Source organism: Salvelinus fontinalis, chromosome 30 (assembly GCF_029448725.1).
Source record: "Salvelinus fontinalis isolate EN_2023a chromosome 30, ASM2944872v1, whole genome shotgun sequence".
NCBI lineage: Eukaryota > Metazoa > Chordata > Actinopteri > Salmoniformes > Salmonidae > Salvelinus > Salvelinus fontinalis.
In genome coordinates this window covers 17,631,086-17,653,254 of record NC_074694.1, presented here as the reverse complement: position 1 = coordinate 17,653,254, position 22,169 = coordinate 17,631,086, and the positions used below count along the sequence as shown (strand labels likewise).

At 43.2% G+C, this 22,169-nt stretch overlaps 1 protein-coding gene across 1 annotated transcript; it reads left to right on the top strand.

Moving 5' to 3' along the window:
* The first annotated feature begins 64 nt into the window (after positions 1 to 64).
* Positions 65 to 21,852, top strand: LOC129828746 (potassium channel subfamily K member 1-like). The gene is made up of 3 exons (XM_055889919.1): positions 65 to 598; positions 2,813 to 3,208; positions 18,259 to 21,852. The coding sequence occupies exons 1-3, from the start codon at positions 202 to 204 to the stop codon at positions 18,528 to 18,530; spliced, it is 1,065 nt and encodes a 354-aa protein (XP_055745894.1). The 5' UTR covers positions 65 to 201; the 3' UTR covers positions 18,531 to 21,852.
* The last annotated feature ends 317 nt before the right edge of the window (positions 21,853 to 22,169 follow it).

Sequence of the window (22,169 nt, the reverse complement as noted above, 5' to 3'; positions counted from 1 at the left end):
GAATCTGTTCGTCTCCACTCGACTCTCGCTGCAAGACAACGTCATCAATTTGGGCACCAGGCGTGTCCATTTAGCTTTCCCAACAGACTGAGACGGAAAAAACGATTGTCATCATATGCTTAGCTGTTGCTAAGGACAGCGCGTGTGAAAATAAACTAGAAGACATTGTAACATTTGTGGCGTCTAGGCTATTCATTGTTTATGACAAGGATATCAACTTGTCGATTCAAGAACTCTTGGAAAATGCTACAATCTCTAACTAGTAATTCGTGTGTGCGATTGATCGAAAGTCACAAATCGACATGGTATTTTTTGTTTTTAGTCCTGGGCTATATTCTGTATCTTATATTCGGAGCTGTTGTCTTTTCCTCGGTGGAACTGCCTTATGAAGACCTTCTACGCCAGGAGCTCCGAACCATCAAAAAACAGTTCCTCCAAGATAACGAATGTCTGTCGGAAGAACGCCTCGAGGAGTTTTTGGAGAAAGCGCTCGAGGCCAGTAATTATGGAGTGTCCATTCTCAACAACGCATCGGCAAATTGGAATTGGGACTTCACCTCCTCGCTGTTTTTCGCCAGTACTGTATTGTCTACCACAGGTGAGTCAGTCAGTGTCCCATTTTAAGTGTAGACTACTGCTTTTCAGCCATCTATCGATGGAACGTTGAATGACATACGGGGCTTGAAGGAGGTGATGCAGCCTCCGCGTCAAAACGCGTTCTGCGTCGGCGCATCGCCCCCAGAAATGAATAGGTGCAATTCAGAAATGTTTCTTTTAATAGCTCTATTTTCAGAAAAATAAGGGAGTTGCTTGCTTACGTAGTCATGTCTAGTGGTAATATAGTTGATTGTTGTCATACACGTCTTGTAAGGTAGGTATACGACATTCCTGAAAGCAGGTTGCCTTTTTTTGTTGCCTGTGACACTGAAATGTACCCTTTCGTGACACAGTACACCCAAGTAACACCTGCCTACGTTACCCGAGCTCAGCATTCTGTCATGATAATATACAGTATGCCCTCAATGTCTGTCTGCCTGCTTGTCTGTGTTTATGCATTGAGCAAGGGCACGTTCTTTCTCACACAGTGAACACATTTATCCTTTAAAAAAGTCTACAAGCCTGGGTCTGTAGTTTTGGACACTCCTACCAATGATTACCGACTTGAAAAGAAATCAACACTATGTCCTCAATTCCGTTTGAGCCTAACTTTTCAAGTTACAATATATGTAATTGTATGTAGGCCTAACATAAGTCATGTTTAGGGATGGGACACCAACATTACATGCTTCAGATCAGACAGCAAAGGCGTTTCTTTTAAATAGGTGTTACATATAACAGCCTCCTTATCATATAGCCTATTGCGTAAAAGGCCTACATTAGTTTCATGTCTCTGTAGATCTTTGGTCCTAACCCAAGTGATATAAAGACGCTCAGAAGTTAAGCTATCTTTGACTGTGCTTCCAACATATAGGCCATTTTGAAATTGTTGTCTGAGTTGATGTTGCACCTTAAGTCCAAGGTGATACATAGGCTTAGTGTGTGGTCCCATGTAAATAGAACAGTGCCACAAGGATAGGCCTAACGCTGGGAAATATGGGTGTGCCGATTGCAGACAATCCGGTTTGACAAGATTAGGGACCCATTGTCATTTAGTACTTCCATGAAATGACTCAAGTCACCAACCACAGTTCCTTCTCAGTCACATTTTCCTCACACAGGAATCTGTAAATTTTTAATTGCAACAATGAAACACAAGAAAATATACAATAGTCACAATACAGCCAGAGAGATCCATGAAAAAGTAAAGTACAAGGGAAGCTATGGTGTCGAGGTATTCATTTCACAGGTGGTATAGAAGAACTCTCTCAGTTCTGGTCCTTACAATCCACCACATAGCTTCTTGACAAGAAGCTATGGTGGTAGTAGCCCATTACTGTAGTAAAGAGGTGGTTTAGACTAGCAATAACTTTCTTTTCTCAGAGGGGAACTTACTTTTTGGTGTCAGGTCAATCACACATGGTAATACTTTATATTTAATCTCTCAATTTTCCATCAGCTCTTCTTGTCCTAACCGTTCATCACATTACTTGATAGAGATACTTTTACTGCAGGATAACATTCCTGACAAAAAAAAATTAAATACGTTTTGACATAGCAAAGATATCAATGACAATGTATCATGGTAGGCCATCTCTGACATAAAGTAGCTTAGTTGAGTTCCCAATCTGCATAGTTGTGTTGGAGGGCCATTGCATTTAAACCACTCATGCTAGGAACACTTAACCAAAACATGCTACATTCTCTTTTCTTTTAATGTCACCTTCTCGTGTCCGTGCCATGAGCTACAGAACAGAGTGCTCATCCCCCTCTGCCGTCATGGCTATGCTGGTTTGCCTGTCTACATGAGATAATGTTGTGTTGCTCCTTCCTATTGTTGTGAACAGCTCTAAAACCAGCAATAGACGATTGTCATGACTACTGCCTTGTAGATGTGGAAAAAGATGAGAATGTTGGAAGCATATAAGGCTTTACCAAAGACTTAAGCTACTGACAATAGATATCTTGATTTGTGGTTCAGAAACCAATTAAACAAAAGGAAAGGGTGCAGCTCTTCCTTTTGTCTAATTAGTTTGCTGATAATCTGTGAAGTTCTCTCTTAAGGGGAGCACTTTCACTAATTGGGTGTGTGCAATGGGCATATTTTTGGCTTTGTTAAGAACCAAAAATCCTTTTAAATGTGAGTTTTCTATAGGCTACATTTCCATTGCTCATTATCTCAACTAACCTGTCCATGTCCCTTTGTTTCAACCAGGATATGGCCACACCGCTCCACTCTCCGATGGAGGCAAAGCCTTCTGTATCGTCTACTCTGTGATCGGCATCCCCTTCACCCTCCTCTTCCTCACCGCCGTGGTCCAACGCATCATGGTCTTCAGCACGCGCCGTCCAGTCATGTACGTGTCGACCCGCTGGGGCCTGTCCAAGCCTCTCGTAGCCGTGGTCCACGCCACACTCCTCGCCATCCTGGCTGCTTCCTGTTTCTTCCTCATCCCGGCGGCCATCTTCTCCTCCCTAGAGGAGAACTGGAACTTCCTGGAGAGTTTCTACTTCTGTTTTATATCACTAAGTACCATCGGACTGGGAGATTACGTACCAGGGGAGTCCTTCAACCAGAGGTTCAGACAGCTCTATAAAGTCGGAATCACTGGTGAGTTTTTATTTAATTAATTTTTTTAAGAACAGAGGGGTGTACTACTAAGCATGATTAAGGAGTTAGCTAACTTTGATAAAGAACCAGAAATAACTGGATATTGAATGTTCAGCTGTTTGAAGCTGATGCGAAAGACGCAAAAACGAAACTTAATGTGAAGTATAGAAATAGCACAGATCTACCGCTTCTTAAAAATGCTTTCAATGAGATAGATATGTGAATTTGGTCAGGTTGACCAAAAGGTTACATATTTCATCTTTAAGAAAGCTAAGCTTTAAAATGTGGTTTGAGTAAATTAGACCATTCCATTTCAAGATCCTATTTTAAAAACATTTTACCATATTTAGGCAAGTTAGCTGGCTAACTTTTTGACCCTGCTTTGTAGTATACACCTCTGTTTACTCCCTTGTTTGTAAACAATGTCTTGGTGCTGAAGCAATACATTGTTTGTTTACTATCATGTTGATCTCATGGACTGTTACACAGTCCTTACATCCATAGCTTAATCTACGAATTTGAGAGAGGTTACATTTCTCCAGCTGTGTCCCTCAGCTCTATAGTGAAAAAAGTGGTGGGGCTGCTGTTGAACGAATCTCAGATGGTGGCTTTAAAGTTTGATGAATGATACCATATTTGGTTGCCTCTGATTAAAGCAAACAAACATCCAGACAAATATAGAGAGCAACAACATCTTGAGGCTCTGAATTCTCTTGGACAGTTTCTCATTCTGTTTAGAAGCTTCAGGTTTGAAAGACATCTTGAGGCTAAGAATAGAGAAAAATACTGATTTAAACTTAAAAGGGTGCCCTGTATATTTGATGTGAATTGCCTTCAGTACTTCTGGCATGTTTTTTAAGTTTGACTATGAGAATCTTCACACATCTTTCCTTAAAATGATCTTTCTCGATCAGTATAGTTGGTCACATTGGAAACACAGGAAAGGCCTGGCAAAGCCTATTGTGTGTTCATGCCATCAACATTTCAGTTCAGTAATGATTATGATCAGTGAGGGGAAAACCAACCTTTACACTTCATGCTGCTAATTGTGATCAGCAGCTCTCTCTACCCCCTAGTGGTAAGATTAGGTCACAGCAATAGAAAAACGGATACTGTGAGGTTATGTTTTCCATGCTAGGAGCTACGAGTCATCACTGGCTCATTGAGAGTTAGAGAAGAGGAGGAACGGAGAACTGAAGATGGTCTATTCAGTAGTGGTTGTGTGGGGGATTGTGGGAGCAGGGGGCATTGCATTCCAGAATGTGTTTGTAGCAGACTGTTTTGCAGGAACTACTACTCCCTCCTGTCACTAGACAGACACCTCTCACTGACTAACTGTTTCTCTCTCTATATCATGCTGTATGACATACTGTTAATAATACTATACCCCTGGGCCCCACCCACTCACTTCTCTCATACTCCCCTTAACATTTAATTAATTTTTTAGGATCCCTATTAGCCGGCGCCAATGGCGACAGCTAGTCTTGCTGGGGTATGACGCAAAATGAAAAAGACATTAGACAGACTACAATTTACATGATTGTATTTAAGTGTGTGTGCATCCATTAGTTACACATACTGTACATGTCAGTACATACACACAACTAGGTCACAATGGGGAGAGGTGTCACTATTTGTTATTTGAAACCAGGTTTGCTGTTCACTTGCGCTATATAAGATGGAAGGGAGTTCCATGCACTCATGGCTCTGTATAATACTGTATGTTTCCTTGAATTTGTTCTGGACCTGGGGACTGTGAAAAGACCCCCCGTGGTATTTCTGATGTGGTAAGTGTGTGTGTCAGTGCTGTGTGTAAGCCGACTGCAAACCATTTGGAATTTCCAACAGTCATTTTTCTTTCCTCAACTCTTAGCCAATAGAGACTGGCATACATAGTATTAATATTAGCCATCTAATAACTATGATGAGCAAGACGTGCCCCTATGTTCTGGGCCAGCTGCAGCTTAACTAGGTTTTTCTTTGCAGCACTTGAGCATATGACTGGACAATCATCTATATAAGATAAAACTAGAGCCTGCAGGACTTGCTTTGTGTGGTGTCAAAAAAGCAGAGCATCTCTTTATTACGGACAGACCTCTCCCCATCTTTACAATTGAATCTATATTTTTTGACCATGACAGTTTAAAATCCAAGGTAACGCCAGGTAATTTAGTCTCCTCAACTTGTTCAACACCCACACCATTCATTACCAGATTTAGCTGAGGTCTAGAACTTGTACCAAATACAATGCTCTTAGTTTGAGATGTTGAGGACTGGTTTATTACTGGCTACCCATTTTAAAACAGACTGCAACTCTTAAGGGTTTCAGTGACTTCATTAGCTGTGGTTGCTAATGCATATATCGTTGAATCATCAGCATACATGGACACATGCTTTGTTTAATGCCCGTGGCAGGTCATTGGTAAAAATAGGAAATAGTGGAGGGCCTAGAGAGCTGCCCTGCAGTAGACCACACTTTACATGTTTGACATTAGAGAAGTTTCCATTTAACGAAAACCCTTCTGAGTTCTATTAGATAGCACTGAATCCACGATATGGCAGAGGTTGAAAAGCCATAACACATACAGTACAAGTCAAAAGTTTGGACACATCTACTCCAGGGTTTTTCTTTACTTTGACTATTTTCTACATTGTAGAATAATAGTGAAGACATCAAAACTATTAAATAACATATGGAATCATGTAAACTGAGAAGAAAAAAAATACAGCCCTTTTTTCAGAACCATGTCTTTTAAAGATAACTCGTAAAAATCGAAATAACTTCACAGATCTTCATTGTAAAGGGTTTAACCTGTTTGGGAAAGCGTGCCGCTAGCGAGACACCTCGACAACATCCGGTGAAATTGCAGAGCGCAATATTCAAATTACACTATTATAAATATTTAACTTTCATAAAATCACAAGGGTAATACATCAAAATAAAGCTTAACTTCTTGTTAATCCAGCCAATGTGTCAGATTTCAAAAGGCTTTACAGCGAAAGCAAACCATGTGATTATCTAAGGACAGCTCCCAGCACACACAACCATACAAACATTTTCCAGCCAAGTAGAGGAGTCAGAAATAGCGATCAAATTAATCACTTACCTTTGATCTTCATATGGTTGCACGCACAAGACTCCATGTTACACAATACATGTTAGTTTTGTTCGATAAAGTCCCTCTGTCCAAAAACCTCCGTTTTGTTCAGTAATCCATTGGCTCAAAGGCGGTCACAACAGGCAGACGATAAATCCAAATAGTACCAGTAAAGTTTGTAGAAACATGTCAAATGATGTTTATAATCAATCCTCAGGTTGTTTTTTGTCAAAATAATCAATAATATTTCAACCGGACAATAGCGTTTTCAATATAAAGGTAAAACAACGAAAGGCGTGCTCTAGGTCGCGCGCACCAAAACAACTCTGGGACTTTCCACTGACCACTCATTCAAAGTGGTCATTCTCCCTCACTTTTCAGAATTAAAGCCTGAAACAATGTCTGAAGACTGTTCACATCTAGTGGAAGCCATAGGGAATGCAATCTGGGTCATATCCCTTTTATATGGTGGATAGGCTTTCAATGGGAAAACATCCATTTCAAAATAATGGCACTTCCTGGATGGATTTCTCAGGGATTTCACCTGCCATATCAGTTCTGTTATACTCACAGACATCATTTTAACAGTTTTGGAAACTCTACAGTGTTTTCTATCCAAATCTACCAATTACATGCATATCCTAGCTTCTGGGCCTGAGTCACAGGCAGTTTACATTGGGAACCTCGTTTATCCAAACTACTCAATACTGCCCCTGGTCCCAGAAAGGTTAAACAATGATTCCCATGCTTGTTCAATGAACCATAAACAATTAATGAACATGCACCTGTGGAACGGTCATTAAGACACTTACAGCTTACAGACGTTAGGCAATTAAGGTCACAGTTATGACAACTTAGGACACTAAAGAGGCCTTTCTACTGACTCTGAAAAACACCAATAGAAAGATGCCCAGGGTCCCTGCTCATCTGTGTGAACGTGCCTTAGGCAAGCTGCAAGGAGGCATGAGGACTGCAGATGTGGCCAGGGCAATGAATTGCAATGTCTGTACTGTGAGACTCCTAAGACAGCGCTACAGGGAGACAGGACAGACAGCTGATCATCCTTGCAGTGGCAGACCACTTTTAACAACACCTGCACAGGATCAGTACATCTGAACATCACACCTGCGGGACAGGTACAGGATGGCAACAACAATTGCCTGAGTTACATCAGGAACGCACAATCATCAGTGCTCAGACTGGCTGAGAGAGGCTGGACTGAGGGCTTGTAGGCCTGTTGTAAGGCAGGTCCTCACCAGACATCACCGGCAACAACGTCGCCTATGGGCACAAACCCACCATTGCTGGACCAGACAGGACTGACAAAAAGTGTTCTTCACTGACGAGTTGCGGTTTTGTCTCACTAGGGGTGATGGTCGGATTTGCGTTTATCGTCGAAGGAATGAGTGTTACACCGAGGCCTGTACTCTGGAGCGGGATCAATTTTGAGGTGGAGGGTCCGTCATGGTCTGGGGCGGTGTGTCACAGCATCATCGGACTGAGCTTGTTGTTCTTGCAGGAAATCTCAACTCTGTGCGTTACAGGGAATACACCCTCCTCCCTCATGTGGTACACTTCCTGCAGGCTCATCTTGACCCTCCAGCATGACAATGTCACCAGCCATACTGCTCGTTCTGTGCCTGATTTCCTGCAAGACAGGAATGTCAGTGTTCTGCCATGGCCAGTGATGAGCTCGGATCTCAATCCAATTTAGCACGTCTGGGACCTGTTGGATCGGAGGGTGAGGGCTAGGGACTAACCCCCCCCCCCCCCCACCGGGAATGTCCGGGAACTTGCAGGTGCCTTGGTGGAAGAGTGGGGTAACATCTCACAGTAAGAACTGGCAAATCTGGAGCAGTCCATGAGGAGATACACTGCAGTACTTAATGCAGCTGGTGGCCACACCAGATACTGACTGTTGCTTTTGATCTTGATCCCCCCCTTGTTCAGGGACACATTAATACATTTCTGTTAGTCACATGTCTGTGGAACTTGTTCATTTTCTCTCTGTTGTTGAATCTTATGTTCATACAAATATTTAAATAATATAAATAATACTCTGGAAAAACTTGGTTTTTGCATTATTTAAAGCAAATTGAACACGTTTCATTATTTTTTGAGGCTAAATAGATTTTATTGATGTATTATATTAAGGTAAAATAAAAGTGTTCATTCAGTATTGTTGTAATTGTCATTATTACAAATACATTTAAAAAAAAATCTGATTTATTCGGCATCGGCTTTTTTAGGTCCTCCAATAATCGGTTTCGGCGTTGAAAATAAATCATAGTCAGTCGATCTCTACTCTCAAAGCACTTCATGATGACAGAAGTGAGTGCTACGGGCAATAGTCATTTAGTTCAGTCACCTTTGCTTTCTTGTGTACAGGAACAATGGTGGCCATCTTGAAGCAAGTGGGGACAGCTGACTGGGATATGGAGAGATTGAATATGTCCGTAAACACTCCAGCCAGCTGGTCTGCGCATGCTTTGAAGACGCGGTTAGGGATGCCGTCTGGGCTGGTAGCCTTGCGAGGGTTAACACTCTTAAATGTCTTACTCGCGTCGGCCACGGAGAACGAAAGCCCACAGTCAATGGGAGCGATGGCACTTCTCCTCAAAGTGGGCGACGGCGTTTTAGCTTGTCCAGGAGCAAGAAGTCGGTGTCTGACGTGGCTGGTTTTACCTTTTGTAATCCGTGATTGTCTGTAGACCCTGCCACATACGTCTTGTGTCTGAGCCGTTGACTTGCGTCTCCACTTTGTTGCCGTACTGACGTTTTGCCTGTTTGATTGCTTTAGAGGGAATAACTAGACTGTTTGTATTCGCCCATATTCCCTGTCACCTTGCCATAGTTAAATGCGGTGGTTTGCGCGAATGCTGCCATATATCCAGGGTTTCTGGTTTGGGCAGGTGTACTTCCTGATTAACTCGGTCACCGTGTCCGTGTATACATCAATGTTATTCTCAGAGGCCACCCGGAACATATCCCAGCCTACGTGATCAAAACAATCTTGAAGTATGGATTCCGATTGGTCAGACCAGCGTTGAATAGACCTTAGCACAGGTACTTTGTTTGAGTTTCTGCCTAATAGGAAAAGAGAAGCAAAATGGAGTCATAATCTGATTTGGCGAAGGGAGGGCGGGCGAGGGGCCTTGTAGGCATCCCGGAAGAGAGAATAGCAGTGGTTGAGTTCTCAGCACAAGGACTACAGTCAATGTGTTGATAGAACATCGCTAGCGTTTTCCTCAAATTTGCTTTGTTAAAATCCCCAGCTACAATAGATGCGGCCTCAGAATATGTGGTTTCCAGTTTGCATAAAGTCCAGTGAAGTTCTTTGAGGGCCGTCATGGTATTGGATTGAGGGGGAATATACACGGCTCTGGCGATAACCGAAGAGAATTCTCTTGGAAGGCAATACGGTTGGCATTTGATAGTGAGGTATTCTAGGTCGGGTGAACAGAAGGACTTGAGTTTCTGTATGTTATCACAATCGCACCATGAATGGTTAATCATGAAACATACACCCCCGCCTTCTTCAAGGAGAATTCTTTATTCCTGTCTGCTCGATGTACTGAGAACCCAGATGGCTGTATGGACGGGGACAGTATATCCCGAGAGAGCCATGTTTCCGTGAAACAGAGTATGTTACAATCCCTGATGTTTCTCTGGAAGGAGATCCTCGCATTGAGCTCATCTACTTTGTCCAGAGACTGAACATTAGCGAGTAATATACTGGGATACAGTGGATGGTGTCCCCGCATCTTGAGTCGGACTAGAAGTCCACTCCGAATACCTCTTCTCCGCCGGCGGCTTCTTGGAGCAGCCTCTGGGATAAGATCCATTGCCCTGGGGGGTGCGAACAAAGGATCCAATTCGGGAAAGTTGTATTCATGGTAGTAATGCTGGTGAGTTATCACCGCTCTGATATCCAGAAGTTATTTCCGGCTGCATGTAATAACACAAAAAAACTTTCGGGGCTAATGTAAGAAATAACACACAAAAAAAACAAAACACTGCAAAGTTGCTTAGGTGCCAGAGCAGAGCTGCCATGTCTGTCGGGGCCATCTTGCTAATTTGTACATGTAGATAGGGGTAAAGTGACAAGTAGCAACATTGTAAAAACAAAGGGTGGGGGTGTCAATGCAAATTGTCCGGGTGGCCATACTCCCGCCGTCTTTCATGTTTGTCATGGTAGCAGCATAGTTGTTACTCCTCGCAGTTCCAGACAGGGCCCAGGGAAGATTGACAACAAAAAAACATCAGGGATCTAGACAGCCACAATGTGCGCTCCCAGCTACAATGACTAACCGCATCGTGGGCTTCGTTCAAGCCCTCAAGAAAACCCTGCTAGCTTGATAGGCAGCTAGCTAGGCACCAAACAGCTCCTCAGACCCGGCCTTGGTTGGCTGGATCACTGGACAGTTAGTAGCGCGTCGCAGGATCCAAACTCAAAAGGTAGCTTAGCTAGTAACTCAACTTTTTCAATCGACTTTCCAAAACCCCAAATCAAGCTCTCCCTCGTACCACCTTCAACAAGAAGTGACGTGCGCCAGAAAGGAAGTGACGAGGCTTCCTCTACTAAGGTCACCTCCAGGATTGGTAACTACGAATGTATATTTCACCAGCCACATTGGCGGGTGGTCACACAGAGCATTTGGGGAACAGTTTATTTAAGTGTTTTAATCCATAGCCTACATGTAGAAGTTACAAGAAAGGCTACTAAAGTGTGACCTTGTCCTCATTTTTTGGCCAGTTATATCTTGTTGTTTTTCAATAGAAGTGCGTTTGCTGCACCTGTCTGCTGCTAGGAAGAAATCACTCAGATTTTTTCTGTCACAGGCAAGCAGTTACCATAGTAACAGACCATCCCTTCAAGAGCCAGCTGAAAATTTCTCGCCTAATAATTGTGCTTGATTGAGCATAGATCACTCCCAAAATAATGTATTTTTTTTGCTCACTTTTTTTATTGAACACAATGGTGTATAGGTACTTTGTAGAAAATAAGTATGCAATTCTTATATAAACATATAAAAGAGCAGATAAGTACAAAAAGACCCAGAGTACAAAATAGAATATACAGAACAAGGACAGGTAAACAGAAAGAAGAGGGCAGATGTCACACCCCCAAACACACACACACACACTGCTCGGTGACGGGACTAGCACATGCTGCCCAAGGGTAGATTGCAAGATCACAAGTGAGAGTTAATTGATGTACAAATTCACAGCGCTGAATGGTTCAAATAAGAGAAGTTCTGCCAGATTTGATCACATTTTGATCATTAACTCCGACTCAAAGGATATACTGCTCTCCGGAGACCAGGCCCAAATCCCTGTCCTTTGTGTGAAGAAAAGGCAGAGATAGAGAGGGAGAAGGTCGGGGTGCTGTGTTAGGATGTGAGTAAATTTCCATTACCATCGGTTCTATTGGCCAACGTGCAATCACTGGAAAACACTCGCTATATGGTCGAGACTATTCTACCAACGGGACATTAAAAACATTAAAAACGGTTAAGCCACCAAGCCGTGGGATAAAGACACAGATAATATAGAGCTGGCTGTGTTTTCCGTGCATCACCAGCACAGAGCAGCTACGTCTGATAAGACTAGAGGCGGGGGTGTGTGTCTTTGTCAATAACAGCTGGTGTGCATGACTCTAATATTAAAGAAGTCTCGGTATTGCTCGTTTGAGGTAGTGTGGTCTACAGCTTATCATGAGGTACCCTATCTACCAGGAGTTCTCATCTATATTATTTGTAGCTGTCTATTTACCACCACAAACTGATGCTGGCATTAAGACCGTGCTCAAGAAGCTGTATAAGGCCATAAGCAAACAAGAAAATTCTCATCCAGAAGCAGCGCTCCTAGTGGCCAGGTACTGACCATAATTCTATCCTCCTGATTCCTGCTTACAAGCAAAAACTAGAGCAGGAAGTACCAGTGACTTGCTCTATATGGAAGTGGTCAGATGACGCGGATGCTACGCAACAGGACTGTTTTGCTAGCACAGATTGGAATATGTTCCATGATTCATCCAATAGAAGTATACCACCTAAGTCACCGGCTTCATCAATAAGTGCATTGACGAAGTCATCCCCACAGTGACAATGCGTACATCTCCCAACCAGAATCCATGGATTACAGGCAACATCTGCACCGAGCTAAAGGCTAGAGCTGCTGCTGTCAAGAAGCGAGACACCAATCCGTACACTCATAAGAAGTCCCACTATGCCCTCAGACAAACCATCAAACAAGCAAAGAGGCAATACAGGACTAAGACTGAATCCTACTACACTGGCTCTGACGCTCGTCGGATGTGGCATGGCTTGCAAACTATTATGGACTACAAAGGGAAACCCAACCGCAAGTTGCCCAGTGACACGAGCCTACCAGATGAGATGAATGCCTTTTTTATGCTTGCTTCGAGGCAAGCAACACTGAAGCATGCAAGAAAGCACCAGGTGTTCCGGTGACCACACTCTGTAGCCCATGTGAGGAAGACCTTTTTAAACAGGTCAACATTCACAAGTCCGTGGGGCCAGACGGATTACTAGGGTGTGTACTCAGAGCATGCGCGGACCTCTCCCTGACCGAGTCCGTAACACCTACATGTTTCAAGCAAACCACCATAGTCCCTGTGCCCAAGAATGTGAAGGTAACCTGCCTAAATGACTAAGCCCCGTAGCACTCATGCCAGTAGCCATTAAGTGCTTTGAAAGGCTTGTCATGCCTCGCATCAACCCCATCATCCCGGAAACCCTAGACCCACTCCAATTCGCATACCGCCCCAACAGACCCACAGATGACGCGATCTCAATCTCACGCCACGCTGCCCTTCCCACCTGGACAAAAACAACACCTATATGAGAATGCTGTTCATTGACTACAGCTCAGCGTTCACCACCATAGTGCCCACGAAGGTCATCACTAAGCTAAGGACCCTGGGACTAAACCCCTCCATCTGCAACTGGATCCTGGACTTCCTGACAGGTCAACCGCAGGTGGTAAGGGTAGGCAACACACCTAACACGCTGATCCTCAACACCGGGGCCCTTCAGTGGTGCGTGCTTAGTCCCCTCCTGTTTGCCAATGACTGCGTGGCCAAGCACGACTCCAACACTGTCATTAAGTTTGCTGACAGCACAATGAAACGATGAGATGGTCTATAGGGACGAGGTCAGAGACCTGGCAGTGTGATGCCTCTCCCTCAATGTAAGCAAGACAAAGGAGCTGATTGTGGACTATAGGAAAAGGAGGGCCGAACAGGCCCCCGTTAACATCGACAGGGCTGTAGTGGAGCGTGTTCAGAGCTTCAAGTTCCTTGGTGTCTACATCACCAACAAACTATCATGGTCCAAACACACCAAGACAAGTCGTGAAGAGGGCACGACAACACCTTTTTCCAGAGTGCCAAGTCTAGGTCCAAGAGGCTCCTTAACAGCTTCTACACCCAAGCTATAAGACTGCTGAATAATGAATAAAATGGCCACCCAGACTATTTACTTTAGTTTATTTTCTTAACTCTATACATTGAATTGCATTGTTGGTTAAGGGCTTCTAAGTAAGTGTGAAAAACAATTTTATTTTTACTGGTTGGTTAATCTGTTCAGGGTTTCTGACACTCCCAGGTTGATCAGAAGCTGGTCTGGGTCAATTAGTCTCCATAACTAAAGAGGATCCCAAAAATTCCGCACCAATAACCATGCAAGTTAGAACGTAGGGCAAAGTAGTGGAGTAGTGTTAACTCACATAGGGGAGGTATCAGCAAATATGCTATGCAGCTTAGTTTTGGAATAGTCTGTCTTGATTTGTATGATCAAGTTAATTGAGCAGGTGTAGATATGCTCCAAGCTCTCTTTCCAGTCTGCTACAGAAATGTCAGTGCCTAGCTCTTCCTCCCATTTTGTCTTAATGGCATCTGTAGAAGGTGTGCAAATAGATTGAAAAGCGTCATATAGATTATATCTGTTTGCCTGAGGTGGGACAACTTTTTATACATCTGTCAAACATGGAAGGTTTTGCATTTCCAAATGTAGGAACATGTTTTCTAACAGTCTCTCATCTGTAGGTATCTGAAAAAGTTACTTCTGGGAAGATTGTATGTTTCCCTCAACAAATCAGAGGCAAAGCTCCCTTCTATATATAGATCCCCTATGTTATTGATCCCTAGCTCTCCAGATTGCTCAAATGTGTTGTCAAGGTTAGAGGGGGCAAAGGAGGGATTCCTCGCAATAGGGAGCAGGAATGATTTTGGTTAAAATGGACCTTAATTTGCTTCCAGATACGAACTGTGTTATGCATAATAGGATTGTTACAAAAATGTGACATCTCCAAATTGACGAGACAAAATCACGGCGCAATCTATGCTCTCCTCTCTCCATTCTGCTAAATCCTTCTCCCTCATGTCTCCTACAAGCATTTCGCTACACTCGCATTAACATCTGCTAACCATGTGTATGTGACAAATAAAATTTGATTTGATTCCTTCTGCCTTTTCAACCCTTCTCTTCCCTTTCCTATGACTCATACTATCCCCTTTCTGGCTGGCCTGTTCCGCCTCCCCCCTTGCTCTGTGGCTGAGTGATTCATTGCGAACTTACAGAACAGTTCTGCTGGCAGCTGAGCGAAAATGGTGGAAAACACAATTTCTGGAGGACCTATCATCCTTCCACTCCTTTCTACCTTCCTCTATCTCCTGCTAAAGTCTCACTTTCTATCACTTTACATTTCAAGCTTCTGCCTCTAACCCTAGTAAACACTTTTCCACCTTCTCCTCCCTCAATCCTCCACCTCTCCCTCTCTGCAGATGACTTTGTCAACCACTTTGAAAAGAACGACATCCGCTTCTAATTCACTCAGCCTATTGAGACCACTGGTCCCTCTTGCACAGAACTACCCTACACCTTGACATCTTTCTCTCCTGTCTCCAGATGAAATCCTTAGACTAGTGAGGTCCGGCCGCCTGACAACATGCCCGCTCGACCCCATCCCCTCCTCCCTTCTCCAGACTATATCTAGAGACCTTCTCACTTCCCTCATCAACTCATCCCTGACCACTGGCTGCGTCCCCTCAGACTTCAAAATGGCTCAAGTTGCTCCACTCCTCAGGAAACCAACACTTGACTCTGATGTCAAACTGCAGACCGGTATCCCTTCTTTTCTTTCCGAAACATTTGAGCGTGCTGTCTCTGACTAACTCTCTCAGAATGATATTAGTGACGATAACCAGTCTGAATTCAAGACTGGTCACTCAACTGAGACTCCTCTTCTTCACGGAGGCTCTCCGCACTGCTTCTGTTCTCATTCTCTTAGATCTATCTGCTGCCTTCGACACAGAGAACCATCATTTCTTCCTCTCCACCCTCTCAGGGCTGGTCATCTCAGGCACCGCACACTCTGATTACAGGCTGCTCCTACCAGGTGAATTGGAGAGGATCTGTCTGCACCACGTACTCTCATGACTGCTGTCTCCCAGGGCTCGGTTCTAGGCCCTCTTGGCTCCGTCATATCCTCACATGGTTTCTCCTATCATTGCTATGCGGATGACACTTAACTACTTTTCTCCTTCCACCTTCTGACACCCACATGGCAACACGCATGCCTGGCAGATATCTCCGCTTGAATGTTGGCCCACCTCCTCAGCCTTGACAAGACTGAGCTGCTCTTCCTCCTGGGAAGATCTGCCCGCTCAAAGACCTCTCCATCATGGTTGACAACTCCATGGTGGCCCCATCCCAGAGTGATAAGAACCTTGCCATGACCTTGGACAACACCCTGTCATTCTCTGCAGATATCAAAGCAGTTCATGCTCTACAACATCTGTAGAGTATGACCCTACCTCACATAGGAAGCGGGCGCAGGTCCTAATCCAGGCGTTGTCATCTCCCATCTGGACTACTGCGACTTGCTGTTTCCTGGGCTCCCCGCTTGTGCCAACAAACCCTTGCAACTTATCCAGAACGCTGCAGCCTGCCTGGTTTTCAACATTCCCAAGGAAGCTCACATCCACTACAAGACCATGGTACTTGCTTACCGAGCAGCAAGAGGAACTGCCACTCCCTACCTTCAGGCTATCAAATAAAATGTATTTATATAGCCCTTCTTACATCAGCTGATATCTCAAAGTGCTGTACAGAAACCCAGCCTAAAACCCCAAACGGCAAGCAATGCAGGTGTCGAAGCATGGTGTCTAAGAAAAACTCCCTAGAAAGGCCAAAACCTAGGAAGAAACCTAGAGAGGAACCATGCTATGAGGGGTGGCCAGTCCTCTTCTGGCTGGGCCGGGTGGAGATTATAACAGAACATGGCCAAGATGTTCAAATGTTGATAAATGACCAGCATGGTCAAATAATAATAATCACAGTGGTTGTCGAGGGTGCAGCAAGTCAGCACCCCAGGAGTAAATGTCAGTTGGCTTTTCATAGCCGATCATTAAGAGTATCTATACCGCTCCTGCGGTCTCTAGAGAGTTGAAAACAGCAGGTCTGGGACAGGTAGCACGTCCGGTGAACAGGTCAGGGTTCCATAGCCATAGGCAGAACAGTTGAAACTGGAGCAGCAGCACGGCCAGGTGGACTGGGGACAGCAAGGAGTCATCATGCCAGGTAGTCCTGAGGCATGGTCCTAGGGCTCAGGTCCTCCGAAAGAGAGAATTAGAGAGAGCATATTTAAATTCACACAGGACACCGGATAAGCGGGAGAAGTACTCCAGGTATAACCAACTGACCCTAGCCCCCCGACACACAAACTACTGCAGCATAAATACTGGAGGCTGAGACAGGAGGGGTCAGGAGACACTGTGGCCCCATCCGATGATACCCCCGGACAGGGCCAAACAGGAAGGATATAACCCCACCCACTTTGCCAAAGCACAGACCCCCACACCACTAGAGGGATATCTTCAACCACCAATTTACCATCCTGAGACAAGGCTGAGTATAGCACACAAAGATCTCCGCCACGGCACAACCCAAGGGAGGGGCACCAACCCAGACCGGAAGATCACGTCAGTGACTCAACCCACTCAAGTGACGCACCCCTCCTAGGCACGGCATGAAAGAGCACCAGTAAGCCAGTGACTCAGCCCCTGTAATAGGGTTAGAGGCAGAGAATCCCAGTGGAGAGAGGGGAACCGGCCAGGCAGAGACAGCAAGGGAGGTTCATTGCTCCAGAGCCTTTCCGTTCACCTTCACACTCCTGGGCATGACTACACTCAATCATATGACCCACTGAAGAGATGAGTCTTCAGTAAAGACTTAAAGGTTATGCTCAAAACATACAGCCCAACCTTAGCACTCCATTCTACCACCTCTGGTCTCTTGGCCCTCGCAACCCTACTGGAGGGCAGCTCCCGCTCAGCACAGTCCAAGCTCTTCTCTGTCCTGGCACCCCAATGAGTCCCTGCCCATCTTCTGAAAACAGCTGAAACGCTACCTCGTTAAAGAGAATCTTAAAAAATCCTACAGCATCCCCCCATTTGTGAACTAACACGCACATTTTGTTTTCTCTTACTAGCTTTGACTTTGCTGAGAGCTACTTTGAGGAAAAATGTACTTACTGTGATATGTGGTTGTCCCACCTAGCTATCTTAAGATGAATGTACTAACTGTAAGTCACTTTGGAGAAGAGCATCTGGTAAGGTCACCTCCTCTCACCTAGTGTTGCTTCCACTACTAAGGTCACATCCTTTCTCTGGCTCAGCTAGTGTTGGTTTAACTCATCTCTCCCTCTCAATTCAATGAGCATCATTGGCATGAAATCCCATGAGTAAATATTGCTAAAGATTTTATTTTTATGAAATGCAACATCACTCTCTCCGTCTCTGCCGCCCCCCCTCAGTCTACCTGTTGCTCGGTCTGATTGTGATGCTGGTGGTCCTGGAGACCTTCTGTGATTGATAATGGTTCCTCTAGTAACCCCTTGTCTGTATTATTCCTTTTCTCTCTCCAGTCTACCTCCTTCTGGGCCTGGTTGTGATGCTGGTGGTCCTGGAGACGTTCTGTGAGCTGCAGCAGCTGAAGACCCTGAGGAAGATGTTCTATCTGAAGAAGGAGAAACCACAGGACTGCCTGGCAATACTGGAGCACGACCATTTGTCCTTCACCTCTGTGTCCCACCAGACCAACTCCACCTCACTCAAGGAGGACAAGACTAAGGACGTACCCTTCGTTAGTGTCCCCGTGCTGGCCTCGCCTGGTGGAGATGACCCCATGATCAACTAGAAGGGGGAAATAGTTAAAATGTTGCGGTGAAATAGGCAGGAAACTAGGGAAGGACAAGGAGAGTACTGAAGGGGGGGGGGGGGGGATGGTGAAACCAAGTTTGCATCCCATTTCACTATCCTTCTTTTGAAGTGTGCATTGCCTATCATGAATTCTCTAGGTGAAACTTTAACGTTAGCTGAAACTCTCCCCAGTGAACGCTTACACCAATTCAATGCTTTTTAATGAAAAGGGTAGAGAATTGGGATGCAACCTATGGGGGGGTGATACAGAGGACTCTCGTAGAAGGATATTTGTGACTACATAACTTAAGCTTCAGCATAAGGATGCATTTTAAAAACAAAAGCTCAACTTCAAACCATTGTTGGTAATGTTGAAATTGAACGATTGTCTTTTAGCCCTTTATCATCCATGAGAAATTTAACTATCACTCTCTTAATGATGAAAAATGAACATATTGTGCTATACTGCATAAACAAGATCTGTATTCACTGACATAGGAAAAACTTAATATAGCCTTCATATGTATAGCTGATATGTACGCTGGCTAACTTAATGATAAGGGGAACGCCTGCTATAGCTTCGTGCATTGTCAAAATCCTCGCTCAGAACAGACATGCTATCAGCTGTTCTCATGGATGGAATAACATTAAGCACATACTCTATCTATAATGCATTATGAACTCGCTCAGAGCAAGTTATAAGGCAGTCGTAATACAAAAGCACAGATATGGGCTTCATAGAACTGACTTGACTATAGCACATTAGGGAACATTTAATAGGACATCCACCTTGTAAAATGTAACTGAATATCACATTGTGCCGTAATGTGTCTGTATACATATACCTTAAGTACTATTTTACAGGAGTTTAATGGAACACATGTATTCAGGTTAACTGTATCAGGTATACAACAGTAGCACATTTCATTGTTGTAAATGCTCTGTGTATTAATTACAGTAAGACATTTGTTTGATGCTAGTTTAAAGTACAACTTGTAATGTTATTTTAAGGTAGTTAAATGTTTCATGTCTTGGGCTGTACTGTGTGTATTTATCATGTTGATTCGTCTAAAAGAAAGGGATTTACTGTGCCTAATATGTGGTTTATTGAATGTTAAAGTGACAATTATAAAAGCTTTTAAACTTTATTTTTGAGGGGGAAAAGAAAGGCAGACCCCAAGCAGTGTACGCTGCTAGAAGAAATGCTGCTATTTAAAACGAAAAAGGGTCAGTTGCACATAAAATAACATGGCCCTCAAAAAAGATTATATATAGAACCACAAAGCACCTTTCATTTTTTTTGCAGTGTATTTTCATCAATTATTTGAACACAGCAGGTTACTGTACATCTTGTGACACCACTCTGAAATGGGAAATTACTGGGTTGAACATTTTGTACCAAAATAATTGGTTCTGGAAAGTACAAAAGTAATTTCCCGTACCTCAGATTGAAAGCTGCAATATGTAACTTTTTTGGCGACCTGACCAAATTTACATATAAATACGTTCTAGATCTTTCATTGAAAGCAAGTCTAAGAAGTGGGAGATTTGTTCTATGTGTGCTATTTCTATGCTTCCCGTAAAGTTTAGTTTTACTTTTAGATGTGTACACCAGCTGCTTATAGCTGAAAATAAACATTTTGGTTATGGAAATGATACATCATTTCACAGCGGTTTAGATGGTACAATGATTCTCTACACGATACATGCTTGTTTTGTCACCATATAAACTGAAATTAGGTGTACTATCTGAATTTTGCCAACCAAGAAATGGGGGATCGATTTCTGCATAGTGCTACTTTTTAAGTGAGAGGACAAAGAGGGGCAACAACTAAATTCATAAGAAGTAATGTTAGTAGGCTGTTTGTATAAAACTTCAGGACTGCTCTGTGACACAAGACATTATTTGATACTGGAAATATCTATTTAAAGATGAGAATATAAATTGTTTTTGAACCAAATTTAGAAAGAGCCTAGTATTTTTGGAGGATGTAAAGTGGAGTGTTTACAAATGTGTATTTGTGATTTATGCAGATGATTTAAAGTAAAGGTACTCCATGAGAGCGTGATTGTGAGAGAAACTTGAAGATAGGAAACACTGATTGACAGACAGGACTGCTTTACAGTGCAATGCAGTCAAAACATTTCCCTTGACAACTCAACTCATTATGTTGCTATTGAAAATCAGTTTATCTGACATATTGTCCAAAGATCTACAAAAAATGTACTACATTAACATTTAAGTTAAGATGTACATCAAGGAACATTAATTGATTTGCTTGTACATATTTCTCCTGACTTGATGTCATCCTGTATTTGGAAGTAATTTGCTTGTAGCCTACAGTACAAGTTGGTTTGCTTGTGTACATACTGGTAATATTATTTCTACAGATTTAGGATCTTAATTTGATTACCCTATTGTTTCAGAGAATTTGAAGATGAGCTTTGTGATTTACATAAATTCAGTGAAAACCCACACTAACACATGGTTATATTAACAGTATTGCACTTTTTATGTAGCCTACTTTTGTCCAGCTAATAGCTTAACCACCGATCAAGCAACGTCATGGACTAAACGTTCAAATCCTGTTGCTGCAGGATTATTTTGCTGTGACAATCTAGATCAAATTAAGATCCTACATCTATAGGACAGACTAGCCTATATCATACACTACTCAATCATACTATATGAGTACATTTTTCAGATGGGACAGACTTTTATAGCACCAGACCCTACCTGATTGTATTATACCAGACAGGAAACTGCTGTCCATTCTTGAGAATGTAGACGTTTCATTTTCAACATATGTTTGTGTTGTGCAGAATTATGTTTTATAGATCATCTAAGAATGTTTCAGGGTTTTTGTTTTAACTGTAGTTCTTTCCACAAAACTCTTCTACATCGCACAATGACAGAATGAGTAGAAGCCTTTAACATTGTCAAGAATCTTTTCTTTTGAAAACCAGTTCAGCAAACAGAGGAATTGTATGTAATCATGTTGGTACTTTTGTTAATTGGCCAAAAGGGAGAATGACAATCTCCCCCTGGCTAAGGGGACTTGACAGTTGCAGTGATATTTTTACTGTTATAAATATTTTGTCTGAAATGCATTGTTCTATTCTTTAAATTATTTATAGATATGCCACATTGGTCTTATAGCACACAAAACTGTCAAAGTCCTTGTCAATCCGTGTCAGTGTTATTGTGTGGTGCATGCACTATTTCAGTCGCCTGTGTATCTGTGCAACAACAACACCTGTATATTATTGTGCTCTGTCTAGTTTCTCATAGAAATAAATGCAGATTTAGACTCCCATAATGCAGCGTGGGAATTTACTGTTAAATTGTTTGAAAGCTATTGCTCTATTTTCAAACCATTACATATGCCGCATTGGTATTATTGCACACAAAGACTGTAAATGTGGGAATATAATGTAGAGAAACACCAACATGCTCTCGTCGTGACTTCTTTATCATCGGGCTACGATGATTGTCATTGCGCTCCAATCTGACATTCACATAAGTGATAATGCCGGTGTTTGGAGGATATATTGGGACGGGTGGTGTTAGGCCCGAGACTAAGTCAAGGGCCGGCAAATCTCGCCTATATATCCTCCAAACACCGGCTTCTCGGGC